The sequence below is a fragment of the Dermacentor albipictus genome, chromosome 4 (genome assembly GCF_038994185.2).
Source record: "Dermacentor albipictus isolate Rhodes 1998 colony chromosome 4, USDA_Dalb.pri_finalv2, whole genome shotgun sequence".
NCBI classification, from domain to species: Eukaryota; Metazoa; Arthropoda; class Arachnida; order Ixodida; family Ixodidae; genus Dermacentor; species Dermacentor albipictus.
The window spans coordinates 27,274,952-27,291,422 of record NC_091824.1 but is presented as its reverse complement, the minus strand read 5'-3'; the positions used below and the strand labels follow the sequence as shown (position 1 = coordinate 27,291,422).

Below are 16,471 nucleotides of genomic sequence, written 5' to 3'. Positions count from 1 at the left end.
ATGTCAATTAGAATGTTGTCTATGCCCATTTGCTCCGATCCAAACCGCTCTCTTTCTGTCTCTTAACGTTATGCCTCGCCATCTTCGTTCCATCGCTCTTTGCGTGGTCCTTAACTTGTTCTCAAGCTTCTTTGCCAGTCTTTAAGTCCGTGCCCCGTATGTCAGCACTGGTAAAATGCACCAATTGTACACCTTCCTTTTCTATTATAATGGTAAGCTTGCGATATATACAAGCCAATGAAGCGATACTTCAAATAACTGCTCAGAACAATGCATGGCAGTAATCAATTTACACATTACACTGCTTATCTCACTAGGATGGGTCTCCGAGCATTGCTACAGGTATCTAGTCCTCTTTACACCCAGTGGACTCGTGCCCTTTGGTTCAAGACTAGCACTGCCTCAGATGCACCAAGTTGCAACAAGGAAATCTATTCCCCTTGCAGGAATAACAGTGCACCAGGAGTGGTTTGTACACATTGTATAACTTTATTCTTTTCTGCCTGAAAAGAAAACTGACATTACAAACAACCTGTTTACTATTTCTTTACAAATTTACAAAATGCTACATACATATACTGCTTCCAGCCACGACAGCGGCCATGCCTTGTAATCAAAGAGAACAGCCCAATGCCAACAGCACATTGTGGGAATCTAAACACACAATCACTTGTCTACAATGTTGCTGGGCCTATATATATATATATATATATATATATATATATATATATATATATATATATATATATATATATATATCTTAGTCCTGCCACAACAGAGTATGGCGTCAGCAACTTTCACAATGTAAGCAACACTACGTAGGAACCACACACAAAATGCAGCCGGAAGTTACGTCACTGAATCAATACCCATATAAAATCCAGTTGACTTTGTGCGTTACTTCCACATAACTTGGCTAATTGTGACTAACTAGACAATTCGTAAAACAAAAAAAAAATTATAAACTCGGACACATTTTGTCAGTCAAGTGAAGCTGCTTAAATGTTTTTATAGTAACGCACTTGCAAACGGAATGTTGACAGAATAACCCAGCTGCATGACTGAGCATTAAATAGAAACGCTGGCATAGTAGAAATTAACCTACATACAGACATAAACTGTGATCTTCCATAAGATTCTCTGTGTTTGCTGTACAAAGCAATTCTTGACTGCCCTGGCTTAAGAAGCAAAAAAAAACGGAAAACAAGAGAAATCTCATGTTCACAGTAGGGAACATGATTGCATCTGTGAAAAATTAACTTAGATATCTGCAGTATGTACATTTCCACAACCTGCCAGAATATAGCAACAACAAACACATGCACAGAGGAGAATTGGTGCAATCAGAGGACACACCATTGGCAGGCCTCCAAGCTATGAACAAGTGCCTCTATTAATCAACATACATAAATTATAGAAACATATGTACACCGAGGCCACTACAGTACGTAACCACAGCACATGGCATGCAGTGATACAAAATCAAAGCATCAAAGAGACACACAGGGACTGTGTCTGCATTTTGTGTAAATGAAGAAAAATGTTCTTCAAAATTTATATTTCAGTGCTATTGCTTGGTTTTAAACAGCCACAAAGTAATGTTTCTGCGCCTCTTGCGAAAGAATTGATCAAAGAATAAACTGTTTTCGTGATGACGCTCGAAAAGACCGCTGCCACCCACAAAGATTGCGTGCTGAAGAGATTTGAAATCTGTTGTAGATGTAATTTTGACAAAGTTGTTTCCTAAAATAAGACATTACAATGAAGCAAGTAGTCGCGATGCATAAAAAATATTTTTCAAGTAAACCTATATGCCATAATAAACCAGGTCTGCAATAGACCTTTATAAACTAAGCAAGCGCAGTCCATGTAGGATAGACTGCAGACAACAAAAGAGTGAGCCAGTCAAAGATAAAAGGGTGCATGCCACAATACAGTAGAAACGAAAGTTGGGAGGGTCAGATCCCACAGGTTGTGGTTAATCAGTCGGACAAACACATGTGAAAAGCATAGGGCTGCTAGAGACGAGTACATGTCGGCATGACAGGCAACTATCAAAGAGAGTAGGTCAACACAAGGCAGGAGAAATGCTCTTGGTGGGACAGCCGCCAGTCGATTGGTGTGTGACTACACTGGTGCTGTCCTGTGTAGCCCAGCCCTTTTTTTACTTATCTGTCGCACTGCACAGTACGGCATTTTTCTTGCATTGCCCTGTGCCAGTCCTACTAATTAACCACAGAGGGTTGCCACAAAGAACGAAATGAAGAAACTAAGTGCATGGACGGTGAGCAGTGTTTTCTTCACACTCAAGACTCGAGACACCGCCGGCGAGTAGTGCATGCGGTGGTCATGTGACGGACACACGAAGTGCCATAGAAAGAAAGAGAATGGTGTGCCGGTTCCGGCGAGCAACAATTTCCTAGCTAGAACTTCAGCACTGCAGTACAAACGCTTTCATTCATTCGCATGGCTAAACAGCCACTGAAGCACAGCTTCGGCGAGATCCTAACAAATTCTAGCACGCGTTCATGCACGCACACATGGGGCTTTGGCGCTGCACACACCTTCCTGGCCGCACTGCTTGGCTGAGAGAGGCATCGTTACGGCTCGGCCCCACTTTTGGAGCATCTGGTCAGTTTGCATTCCCACAAGTGCACCCACATGCCTGCAGTGGGCAGTGAGAAGTCTTGACAGGCAGCAAATTGCCACTGCAGAATAGCCTTTCTATGCGTGTACGCCCGTGAGAATGCAAGCAGTCTTCAAGATATCCAACGCACTGTTTAATGATTGAGCTTCTGCGGCGCTAAATTGCTAGTAGTAGTAACTACACACATTTAATTTAAAGTCAGGACTAGCTATTTGGGCAGGAACTGTTTGTATTCGTAGCAAAGATGGCATGTGAGAAAAACTAAGAGAGCCTGAACACTATGAAAAAACATGAAGTTATGCAGAGTTAAGGACTGCATGTATTTTTGTCCCATAAACTTCAATATGTAACAGGAATCAAAAGAAGCATCGAGTAGTCTCTCCTTTAAATTTCCAGAAACGCGTCGTCATAAACAGGTCTAATTACATATCATTTATGCCCAACTTTCTAACAGACAGAAAAGGGTATGTTTTTTTTTTTTTTCCTCAATTAACAACACTGAATAAGATCTTGCTTGCTTTGTAGGAAGTGTTGTCCAGAGCCCATTCGCAGCTGCGAATAGACTAACAAAAGAAGACAACTCATACTTTGTCAGGGCATTAAAAAAAACGTCGAGATGTGATGAAACAAACACAGGACAAATGTCTACACAACAGCACAGAAGGGCAGTAGGTAGACAGACAGGCAGGTGTAATATATTAAGTCATTTCGCAATTCATCAGCAAATAAAAACCAGGGAGTAACAACACAAAACAGTGGAGGATGTAAAATATGATCGAGGGGAGTGGGTGATGCAACAATGAAAGCAGCGCGCAGTGGTGGCACGAGATGATGGATGGTGAACCAGGAACTGTCTTTGGGCTTCTAGATGATGCTGGCCGGGAGCTTGTCGAAGACGTCCGACCGCTTGGACAGGCTACCCCTCCGCCGAGACAGCGTGGTCGACAGCTGGTTCGGGTCGGGTCCTCCGCTGTGTAGGAGGAGCTCGTAGATTTCCGTAAAGTTAGAGTTCTTTGCGTACACCAGTGGGGTCCGGCCTTCCGAGTCCACAGCTTTGGCATTGGCATTGTTCTGGAAGTTCAAGAGAACGGGCTTCTCTTAGACCACTTTACTTCGAATGAGCAGAGCATCAAAGTAGAAGCCGTGGGCTCCAGTGGCTCTTGATCCTCACAACACAGTCGCTACGAATGGCAGTTACCGTATTTACACGATTGTAAGTCGACCCCTTTTTTAAAATTTGAAAGTCTGAAGTTGGGGGGTCGACTTACAATCGAAACGAAAACATGGCCCCGCCAAAAAAAGCGATACCAACAAGAGCTACAACGTAGTTACAATTTTATGTTTTCTCTATGGCCCTACCCGTATCTTTTTGCTATCCCGCGTGTTTGTTCGCTTTTCGGAAGGGTTTTTCAACATTTTTGAGAGTCTTGCAGTGCATGCAACACTCATGGGGGGGGTGGTGTCGATAGTTGATAAAAGCGCCGCTGTTCCCATTTGCGGCGACACCCTCAGAACGGCGGCGCTTGCGGGGGGTATCGGTAGTTCATGGGAGAGCAGACGCCGCTCGCGGGTTTCTCTTTCTCTGTTTAAAGGCATTGGAGTTGGTTTGACCAACTTTTTGATGCGTTCCACTTGACTGCTGGCTACGTGCTACTTCTATGCTTCCCCAGTCGTCATGAGTGCTGCAGGCCCACTAATCGTTCGGCACTCGTTCACAGCAGCGTTCAAGGGGGCTGCCATCCTTTACGCCGCGGAAACAAATCACTGTGCAGCGGGCCGCAATTTCGATGTTTCTAAATGGGTGGTGCGAGAGTGGCGACTGCAGCGAAGCGAAATTTTCACCCTGTGATGGCAAGTGACAAATTTCCCACGTGCCAAAGTCTGGATGCTTTCCAGAGCTGTAGGCTAAGCTTGCGGTGTACGTCGCTAAAATGCGTGATCGGTTCGTGCCATTGAAGTGTGACGTGGTCATGAAACAAGCCCGGACCTTTGCCTTAATTTTAAGGTTCTGCTCCACCGTGAGTACAACGAGTGGCTGGCGGCAGAAGACTGCGAAATTACGCCAACCGGACCCGTCAAAACAGCCTCCGTGATGGCTGCGTGTGGTTGGGTGCATTTGGCGTGGGCTGCTGTTCTGCAAGATGTCCTGGTGCGGTCGTTTGCCAAATTTGAAATTTTGCTGGACCACGACGCGCTGTGGGACCGCAGCAACGATGACGATGGCAGCACTAGTGAAGACGAGTAGTCGAGTGACCATGTCAGCTACTAATAAATTTTCGTTATCGAATGCGCCCTTGGGTATGCTCTCTTATTTTTTTTTTTTTTCCGGTCAAGCAATATGGGGGGGTCAACTTACATTCGAGTCGACTTACAATCGTGTAAATACGGTATGAGCTGCCAACTGCTAAAGAGGTTTAGACACCTTCCGCGTTGTCTTAAGAATAGCCTCCCAGTACTCGTGAGAATGCTAGTGTCCCCTGCAGAAAGAACTAGCGGGAAATGCTACTCGGTATTCTGAGAAAGCCTAGGGATGCAGGCAAGCTCTAAGAGCAATTGTACGAGGGATTCAAGAATCATGTCAGCACCACGCAAGGAACGTTTGATGCAATGTTCAATACCTCACGAGTCCAAACAAGACTCTTTTGAAACGATGTCTCTACATGTTTCTAGCGACATCTTAAAGCGAAGCTTTCATTGCCCCTTATCCATGGTTTGTCGTTCATCATTGTTGCCTTGCCAGATGCATTTGTGGTTGTTGTATATGGACAACTTGGGCCATGGGTATGTACCCAAACAGGCAACTTCAGCACTTGGTGTGTTCTGAATGGTTCTGCCACTATGACACAAAGTGTGTGAAGTGTAGTGCGCACTACACTACTACTACAATGTACTACTATTTAGATGCGTGTTGTACTTCTCTGTGCGTACACCTCTTCTCAACATTTTCCTTTGGCAAGCACCACACACTGCCTTTGTCCTGATTGTGAAGCAGATTCCTAACAGCTTCAGATGGCGAGGCAGTGCTGGTGTCATTCACTACCTTCCGATACCTCACTTACTCAAACAAGCTACATGCAATTTGAGATTCCGATGTTGCAAATTGGATCTGCATGTTTTTTTTTTATTATTTTTTACACAGCTTATATTATATAAAACATGCAACGTTTCTAAAATCATAGAACGAGCCCCAATTTATAAGCTTCTAGAAGAAATTCACAAAGAAGACTGCCAGGTATGTAATTATGCAGTTATATTTGACAGGCAGGAGACTCTGGCCACTGCTCATTCATGATTGCCAGCCTTGTTTTTCTCATCTGCTAAACACAGCTACTGCTGTATCAATAAAGAGCACAGATTTGGAAAGAAAGTGAAATCATTACAAGTAATTAATTACATACTGAGGTTTTATGTGCCAAACCACAATATGTTTATGAGGTACATGGCAGTGGGGGACTCGGGATCATTTTTTACCACCCGGGGTTCTTTAAAGGGACACTAAAGTGAAAAATGATTTCTTCTGCATCAGTAAATTACCCTTATACAACACGAAAAACACCACTCTTATAACGATAAGATGTTTGGTAAGCCAAAAAAAGTGCAAAAACGAAATACGGGTGGCGACGCCTACTTAAGTTCCCGCACCTGGGGGCTGTGACGTCTTGGATTTTGATGGCATCTTGTAGAGGCGACTAACTATATATAGCGGTACAGATTGACTACATTGTGTTCTAAAGGAACCAAATATTAAACATGGCAAGTTTCAGGCACCTTTATTAAGTCAACACGACCCAAATGCGAAAACATACTTTTGAATCCCTGATGACACGCTGACGTACCGGCGCAAAATTCGAATACCGATACTTGGACCTTCATTTTCTCATCTAATAATCAAACTATTATTTTGAAATTACTCCCTGCAGGGTTCTCAAACAATGCTTCATTAGTCTAAACTGATTTATTGTTTCGCTTTAGTGTCCCTTTAACGTGCACCCACTGCATTGGATGATGCATAGCACATTTTGTCATTTCTCCATTCTCTAAATAGCAACTAAATACCGATTTAGTGTACAGCCATTTGCATGGCATTCTTTCTTTTTTCCAGAAAAAAATGTAACGACCAGCTCAAAGTAGATAAACATGTTAATTATTGGCCCAGAGCATTAGGAGAAAGTTAATATAACTCTTTCGCTATTCGCAACAGAATGCAGCCTGTTGGACATCCCATCACACATGGCAGTGACAGTCGAACCTTGTTATAATCATGTGGCATTCAACATCCGTTACAAGCGCGCGTTCATTACACACTAGTACAGTAAAACCTCATTAAACTGTACCCGCTTAAACAGTAGTTCCGTTTTAAATGTAGTAAAGTCAAATCCCCGACTCTACAACCATTGAACATAATGTGTTTTGTATCCGCATAAACCGTATCAGCTTATTGCGCACGCATCGGTTAAAACTTAGTGTTTCAACTTTTCGTCGTGCAAACACGGCAGTGTGTCGTCTCAATCAGGCGGCCCAGCAGAACAACAAGCCTCAGTCAGAGATCGGAACAACGGCCTCCAAGTGCCCTGTGCGTTTGTGCGTGAAGCCACATCAACATCATTTTGACGCCATGCCAGAGAGCGTTATGGCGTCGTGCAAGCGAGGACTCGCATCATTCCGTAGCTCGATAAAAAAGACACCGAGTGCTCAGCATAGAAGAAAAATTAGACATCGTCCATGCTATCGAACATGACACGAAGAAGACGGTGCTGGCACGCGACAGGGATCTGGTGTTGACTACGGTGTGTGGCATATGGAATGCGAAGAAGTTGCTCGGCAGCGCTGCTGCGACCGCGACAACATGTCGGCTACGAGGTTCGACTTTTCGCCATCGTTTCCTCTGTTGTTGCCGAAGTGTCGACTAGGGGCAGTGATGAGGACGACACGGAAAGCAACAGCATGGGCGATTCAGGCCCGTGCTGGCATCATGAAGCTGCGCGTTACGTCAGCTTCATGAATGCAATTGTTGTGACGAGAACAGGGGCGCGATAACGTAACTCTATTCCAAACGAAAAGTATTCCAAACTCCGGCACCCGGCAATGAAAAAGGCGTCACCGGGACTTCTGCAGCACTACTGCGCGCGTGCACGGAGAATACGTAACGCCAACAAGTAATCTGCCATGTGAGTGCTTGCCGAGAAGAGGGGGCTGGCTGAAAAGCTGGCACGCAGCTTCAGTAAGTTTGAGGCCGCTGTCGTCGTGCTAGGCCGCCGCAGCATCAAACGAAAATAACACCTTTGTCGTGCGAAGTGAATAAGTACTGCATGTTTTTTTCCCCTTTCATTACACTCTCTCTGGGTTCCGTTTTCGACAGGTAAGTGGGCGATCTCATGCTATTTCGGTTAAACAGCACTACCGTTTAGTACGTACTTTTTCCGAGCTCCGGCCAACTACGGTTTAACGAGGTTTCACTGTATCACAAAGAAGCATATTAAACTTGCATCGCTGGCAAATCAATTCTGCATAAGCCCTCAAGGTGGAGAAGATTTATGTTGAGAAAACTGTCATCTGCCTCAACATAATATGAGCTATACAAAGGAAACCCATAGAGGTTTCTCAGAAAGAAAGCTTTGCAGTTGAAAAATTTGTTCCCAGCTGAGGACTGAACCTGGGACTAACAAAGCCTTTCTGGGGCTGTGGCTCTACCATCTGTTCAGCACATTTACATTATACAGTTAAACCTCAATATAACGAAATTCCATGTAACAAAATCCTCGGTATAACGAAGAATTTAACATTTTATGACTTCTTGTCCACAGAACACATGTATTTAGAGCCTCAATATAACGAAGTGTGTGTCCCCCTAATGCATGATTTCAATATAACAAAACTTCACTGCCGCCGGAAAGGAATACCAAGACAATAAACGGAAGCTTCCGTGGATACAGATGGTCAAATGGTTCAATTACACGGAGCTGCTTGCGAGTGCACTTCTCAAATCACACACCGCGCAACCAAGAACGACCAGACTGTGGAAGCAGAGCAGCATCGTGTTCTGCACAAAGTCCAAGCGCAATAAGATACTATCATGGCCTGTATGCTTTGAGTGACTTTTGCATGCGAGTGTAAGTGTGCAAGGGTGAGCTAAGAAGGATGGTGGCTTCTTAAGTGGTGCCTTGCCGTGCAAGCAATGGGAAAAGGGAGCAAGCTCACAACAACATGATCAAGCGCGGGCGAGCAGGAGTGAGGGGAGAGAGGCAGGTTTCCGCGTGTCTCCTTATCTAGAGTAGTTGTGGATTAGCAGAGCTGAGCGTTATGTAGCCTATGCCCCGTCTTAGAGGTAATCTGCCACGTGCGCAAAGGGTGGGCGTACCGATATGGCATGGCATCTTGTGCGCTGTCTGCCGGCACGTTTATTACTGGAAGTTGCAGAATGTCGAGTTCCAGAGACATGTTGAAGCGAGAAGCAGACTTCCCACTGCCGACGCTTTTCACGATCGCATCGTCCCACTGCAGGCAACACTATCAGGCACGGAGGCGACATGAAAGTGTGGCTCGGTTCATTTCCCACTGTCAATGAGAATATGTCGTCAACATGGTATGAAACCATATCTTTTGTCGTAATCCCTCAAATTCAACAAAACCTTTTTCTTTTTTCTCTTTCAAATTTGCTTCTTCCGTCTGCCCAATAATTTGGTAAATATTGTGGCCCCTTCCGTGTAAGAAAAATCTATTGGCGACGACATATAAAAGATTGAATTTCAAAAGAAAAGAATTTCGATATAACAAAGCAAACTGCCGATTTTGCCAACTTCGTTATATGGAAGTTTAACTGTATCTAATAATTTGTTATCTCAATGTTTGTTATATAGAGGTTTGACTGCACTTAGTGCAGTGAAGTGAAAGTAAGCCACTCTGTATGCAGTGTAGGTTGGCAGACTCACTCACGAGTTGACTTGCTCCAATTCAGAGCGAGCCACGTGTCTCGACTTCGAGTGAGCATTGCTGAGTAGAATTTTGGCACGTATGAGTATGGGTGGGCCCTAAGCGAAAATATTTTTTGTGCAAGTCAGAGCGAGTTCCATTTATTTTGCTGACGTATGGTATAAAAAGTGTTCAATTTACATGCAGCTCAATTTGCAAGGTGTTTTCCTTTCTACCACTACACTGGCAAAAATGAATCCCCCTTTTTCACGGCGCAACGGCCCATGCACCCTGCCTAAGCGGATTACAGTAGTCGCGAAACATTTTGGAAGGAGCGCACACACGGCCACCACTACTTGATATTGGGGGAAAGTCCCCCGAAAAAAAAAAAAGAGCGCAAACATGCACTGCAGTAAACATTCGTGCCATATATTGCATTGGAACTCCACTGGTACATAGCTCTATGTTCGTGCAGTGCCAAAAACGTGCATAACATAAGACTGCAGTTCCACTTTAAAACAGAAAGTGGCCAAGGCTTCATACAGACTGAACCTTGAACCACGTAGTTGCCACCTTGATCACTAGCAAATTTATCAGTAAGCCCATGGATCACACTTGGGCGACACTTCAAAACATCACATTGCTGATGAAATATTCTTGCAGCATCGGCCCTCTCTTGTTGGTGGTGGCAGTGCGTGCCTGACTTCACGTACTCAAATTAAATTATGGGGTTTTATGTGCCAAAACCACAATCTGATTACAAGGCACTCTGGAATAGTTTGTACCACCTGGAGTTGCTTAGCGTGCACCTAAATCTGGTGCACCTAAACACAGGTGTTTTCGCATTTTGGCCCCATCGAAATGCGGCTGCCGTGGCTGGGATTCGATCCTGCAACCTCGTGCTTAGCAGCCCAACATTATAGCCACTAAGCAACCACGGTGGGAACTTCAAGTACTTTTATAGCGCACGGTAACACTGGGTCGATACGAGACCCACAAAATGCTGATGCCAACGATTGGCCAACTACTCCGCATAGTTTGTCGCCGAGAGCATTTTATCATAATAGGCCGACAAGAACGCAACCGACAGGTGCGAGCTGACATAGTGCAGTGGGCTTTGTTGCCTATGGCACTGCCAAAATCAGCGTGCCGACCCTGATTGTGCGACCGAGCCCCATGCAATCGGCTGTCAAACTGACAATGAGATGGCCACAGCGCCTTCGCTCGTATACATAATTAATCGCAGTCAATGCGAGTCGAAACATGCCTTCAGAGTTGGAATGCCCAAGCTTCAGTCCTCTCAAGTCATGCACATGAACTTTGAACCGATATCGATACTGTTTAGCAAAGACTGGGTTAAGCACGGCCCCATCGAGTTTGTGCACCTTAATATAAGCAGTTACGATGAAGGAAGCTGCTTTTATAGTTCGGTTGTGGCCCCATAGCGATTTGATGTCAACTGCTCTTCACTTCGCACGGCGCACACACAATAAGCGGCAAGTGGCGACACGGCACCATTCCCGTAAGCTGCCAGTCGCATTCGCTACATACATGGGTGGATCTGTACGTGTTGTTATGCTGACATTTCTTAGTTCCAGAGAAGCACTGTTTACCTCTGCCTCAAATGGGAAACAACCGCCATAAACACCGAGCATAAACAACTGCCTCGCTTATTTACCAACGGCGCAAGCAATGGCATCCGCATTTTCGCTGGAGGACTACACGGCCTCTAAGTGAGCATGCCGTGCACAGTTCTTTCTCTAATAATACTTTATGGCAAGCGCAAACTGTAAGCCTGATGAACTTAAAGAAAAGCGAGAATCAGTAATGACAGCCCATAATATATGCGTCCGAATCACGGTTGCAGTTGTTTCTGTGGCTCGGCCGCTCCCATTGACTCGTCTCAAGGTGGAACAATGCGGCTCATATGCACAGATATGCATGTTTTGCTATGTTTTTACATTATTTGATATCAGCGATGTGCCATTTCCACAATATCCGAAGCTAACAACGGCCTGTTGATATATGTCGATGCAAAAAAATGCAGCGCTTTGAAAAATCCGACGTGGCAGGGTGTCCTTGAAGATTTCATGAATATGCGAAATGTCTAATGAATGTGTAAAAGGAATGCAAAAGCCAGGTGCAAGAGCAGACATCAGCAACAACAATTTCAAGGCAGCCGCATCGGCAGACGGCTCAGCGTGCCTTTATCGGCCCCACTGATTGCACAACAGCACCCTCGGGCCTGCTCACCCAGTAGCCTGCAAGTGCTACAGGACTTCAAGGAAAGTCACGCTGTCCCGGAGAATCATGATCCACGAAATGCACAACCTACACGCACTCAACATGGGTGCAGGTGCACAAATCAACTGGCGAAAGCCCTGGCACCCTTCCAAAATGTTTCCAGCAGCGTGGGACAGAGGGCAGCACAGGAATGCGAAAAAGGTGGATTGCCAACGCAAAAAAATGCAGCGCTTTGAAAAATCCGACGTGGCAGGGTGTCCTTTCCTTGAGGAAAATAAAACCGATTCTGATTCTGATTCTGAAAAGCATACACCGCCCCTGAACAGGTTTACGTGGAATTGGCACCCACCCATAGCAGAAGCTGCACCATGGCCAGCTTTCCCAATGCAGCGGCCATGTGAAGCGGGGTCCGCGAGTCTCGGGCGCTCGTCGGTGCGTTGACCAGTTCGTGCTGGTGGGGTGCTGCGTGCGCCAACAGCAGCGCCACCTGTCGGACGTCGCCACGGCACACGGCATCGCGAAGCTGTTGAGCGGTGGGCCCGCTCGAAGAAGGCAGGGGTGCCAGGAACTCTCGCTGCTCGTACTTGGCCCGAATCCAACGCTCTTTCTCGTCGCGACTCGAGTGGGGTCCGGGCTTGGCATAGCCACTGCGAGCAGCGTTGCCTTCCCAGATGCTGTTGGACGCCATGTTGCCCAGGGCCATCATCACGGCCACGTGCTCCGGCCTACGGAAACAACAGGCAGGAGGAGAACAATAGTATTATAACTTGACAACTCAAATCTATTGAGGCAGTGTTCAAAATCTGCTACCCTGCCGCCTGACAAAATGCTCTGTCCTGCGATGCCATTTCTTGTTTTAACGCCCAGCACTCACGTTACTCTTAAGCCCAGACCACACGAATGCTTGTTGACATGCACCAGCTCACACCTACCTCATTGTGGTGATGGAGCTTACTTTGTTTTTCTTTTTTTTTATTACTGCAAACCACTATGTGGTTAAAACAGGAGGGACCATACAAACATGCCGTAACGAGTTAAAACAAAGAAAAAATGAAAAAAAGAAAAAGTAAAGAAAGAAAAAAATAAGGAAACAGAGTAATACAGTCGAAACCCACAATAACGAAATCGCCGGGAAAAGCAAAACATTTCGCTTTTACAGGAATTTCGTTAGCGCGAGAATGAGGTAGAAAAGACAATGAAGGAAATTGGCTTGCAAAAAAAAAAAAATTATTGCCAAAAGTCAGTCAGCTTACTTTGCCGAGCCTTGCCTTGCAGCAATTTTACTGCTCTCGACTCGCACTGCACGAAGTGGTCGATTGCCACGTCGTCATCATGCTCACCGAAAAATGATCGAATTACATCGAAGGCATTCAACAGATCCCGCGGGTTCGCAGTCCTCTCTTGATTTGGTGTCTGGTGGTCGTCGGCACCTTGGCAAACGCTACTTATGATGAACTCATCAGTCATCTCTTCATGGCAACAACACCTTCATCCACACGAACGAACTCATCGATGCTGAGGCCATCCGGAACACCATCTGTCACGGCAGAAAGTTCGTCCCATGCGTGGGCCAGCGATGGCGGCACTGCGCCGTCAGCACTGTCAACTAGTGCACCTTCAGGCGAATCTTCTTGCGATGCACTGGATCAGCGCATGATGCTTGCCGAGTGGCAATGAAGCCGACATGATTAAAACAATTAGCTATCACGGCTGGCGACGTCGCAACCCATGCGGCGGCCATCATCTCAAGCGCCATGAACATGTCCACTACGGTGGGACGCTTCAACTGGAGGTTCAGCAGCAGACGCTGAATCAGCCTCTCCTTGTAGGTGCACTTGACGCTACGAATGACGCCTTGATCAAGCGGCTGCAGCACGGAAGTGCAGTTCCGTGGAAAAAAAACCAAGCGCACGTTTCCCAGTTCCATGTCATCGACATGATGGGCACAGCAATTGTCCAAAAAAAGGCAGACCAATCTGCCTGCCTTCCGCATGTCCGTATCGAAGGCCTCGAGCCAGCTGCCAAATATGGCCCGGGTCATCCATGCCTTCAGGTTCGCGGTGTACTGTACGGGCAGCCGACAATTTCCCATGAAGCAGCGGGGCTTCTTACTTCTGCCGATTACAAGCAGTGGCCGTTAATCTGTGCCGTCCATGTTGGTGCACAACAAAATTGTTACACGCCGCTTGCTGTGTTTCACCCGCGGCATTTCTGGCCTTTTAAGTCCAGGGTCTTCGATGGCAGCATCTCGTAGAATAAGGCCGTCTCATCTGCGTTGTAAATGTTCGAGGGCTTGTACTGGTCCAATACTCCTTTTTTGGTCAGCAGCCACGACGACGTTGTCTAAGGGTCGACGGCTGCTGCCTCCCCGGAAATGACTTTGGCCACTATGTCGTGGTGGGCTTTGAAACGGCTCAATCAGCCAGGGCTAGGCTTAAAATCAGCGGGCCCGAAAATGCATGCGAAGTCTAGCACTTTCTGCTGAAGAACTCTGCCAGATAGCGGCACTTTGTTGGCATGCTGTTCACAAAAACATGCAAACACTGCCTTGTCAACGTCTGGAAAAGCCGCAGCGCTCACCGTTTTGTTTTTCGCACTCACACCATTTCCGAGCGCGCCGAGAATGGAGGTCTTGTTTTTCAGAATCGTCTATATCAAACTGCACGCAATTCCAAATTCTTCGGCGATACCCATTTTCTTCCTTCCCTTTTCAGCTTGGGCAATATTTGCAGCCTTATCCTGCAGTGTCATAAATTTCCTCTTTTTGGCTGGAGGCGGCATCATAGCAGGCTGTCAAAGCAAATGGTCCAATTTGGTCGGAGCATTTTTATAGAGCGCGACAGCCTGTGTGTAATTACTACGGTGTCCTATATCGTTTAGTCAGAGACATTCTCTAGCTGCCAGCCAAAACCTTGTAAATAAATAAATGGATAAAGTATTACTTTTCACCTCCCCGCTCTCTATTTTCGCCTGCACTGTTCTCTTTATAACCCACCCCTCTTTCTCACCCTTGTTAAGGTGTCAGCGGCTGGCAAGAAAGCAGAATTCACCTGTTCTTTCCTCTCCTCCAACAACAGATATAATAGCTTTCCACAATAAGCACAGAGGTGCGAGCTCGTGCATGCAAGTAAGCATTTGTGTGGTCAGGGCTGCACTCTCCAGGCCTTGGGAACTCGTGCCTCTGGTCGCCAATTTTAGCACGACGGTATATAGTTCATTTTCCTGCAGAATTCTATGCGAGTACACCTCTGTGCCCGACAACACCAGTGCCTTGGGCATGCCTCAGTCAGTGCACCCTGCATACATGCAAACAGTGCCCGGACTTACGGCCAGTCGTCCAAGTCCAGGGACCGCACCCTGGAGATGTGGGAGCCGAGGTTGCGATGGATGCCTGAGCACTCAATGCAGATGAGAGTACCGAGGTTGAGGCTGGCCCAGTCTGGCTCTGCAGCATAGTTCGAAAAATGCAAAAGCCCATAAACATCTAGTCATAGCAGGCTAAGACGCATATCTGCTTATACTTGAATCAGAATCAAATTTTATTACTGCATACGAAGTTATTACAACATGTAATATACAGGAGGAGGTCCCGGAGTCAAAGACTGAACTGGGACCTCCTGTACATGATATATACAAAAGTAAAAGTTAACGCAGCCACAGTAATAAATACAACTATGAAAACAAATTAGAAAGGCAGCAATTATAAAAACAGTATAATACAAATTAAATCAATTAAGCAACATATGGAAACATGAACAAATTGAACAGAAAATGGGCTTGTTTAAACAGTTGCATATGTGGTTAATAAGCATGATATAAACTTCACTAATACCCAACGAAAATGAAAATGCATGCATTATGCGGTATATACAAAAAAAAAAATTTATGTAAGCCTCGGTTGGTTCAGAAGGAACTTTTTGGACTCTGTAATAAATGAATGTAGTGTCATTAATGTTAAAATGAATGGTAGCAAAAGCAGCACTACAAATTCAAACATACACAGGGTTGAAAACAGCACAGAGGAAGTGCATCTATCAGCTGTTTATTAAAACAAGAACAGAGGGTGAACATTTTGGGAAACTGCACCATGAAAAAAGAAGGATGCGCAAACTGAGCTTGATACGTGCGGCTTATCTATTAGTACCCTTCCTGTGCAACTGCTTAACCTAAATGCTTAGCTGAGCACATGCTCAGGATTTCTTCTCTGGTTGCCCAGGAAACAACTGCCAGCTTGAGAGTGTGACCGACAGTGAACTTACGGTGAACTTACATATATCTAGTTGGTAAGTCAAATCGGATTTAATGGCACTTAAGTGACTAGGGTTATACCACACCAGCCCCAGTGTGTCGGACATTCAATAGTAAAAGCAGCAAAAGCTGCACTTCTCTAAAGCTTGCTCAATAAGCCAGTTTTGCCTAACAGTTCAGTCAAAGGCACAAGTAGATTATCTCCTAGAATTAAAGTGGGCTGTAGAGGTGTGTATAATGTGTATAATTTGCAAGTGTTTTCGTCTGTGTTTCAATATGCGGACACAAAACCAAAATGTGCATTACTATTAGCGGTTCATTGCATTTGTCAATTGTTGATTGCTCTTCCTTCGACAGTAAAAAAAATTGCTTGCGAGGTGAGTGTGCACTATTCAAAGTCAAGACAAACTACTTCAGTAAATA

The 16,471-nt window shown here is 45.6% G+C and overlaps 1 protein-coding gene across 10 annotated transcripts in view; it reads right to left on the bottom strand.

The window, feature by feature from the left end:
• Positions 1–466: 466 nt before the first annotated feature.
• The window catches only part of LOC135905288 (centaurin-gamma-1A-like), a 317,818-nt gene continuing 301,813 nt past the window's right edge, over positions 467–16,471 (bottom strand). For all 10 annotated transcript variants that reach the window (XM_065436307.2, XM_065436306.2, XM_065436305.2 and 7 more), the window contains 3 exons: positions 15,128–15,245; positions 12,150–12,525; positions 467–3,718 (listed from right to left, as the gene is read on the bottom strand). In XM_065436307.2, the coding sequence (XP_065292379.1) occupies positions 3,512–3,718; positions 12,150–12,525; positions 15,128–15,245 (701 nt within the window). In that variant the 3' untranslated portion in view covers positions 467–3,511. The remainder of the gene's footprint in view (positions 3,719–12,149; positions 12,526–15,127; positions 15,246–16,471) is intronic.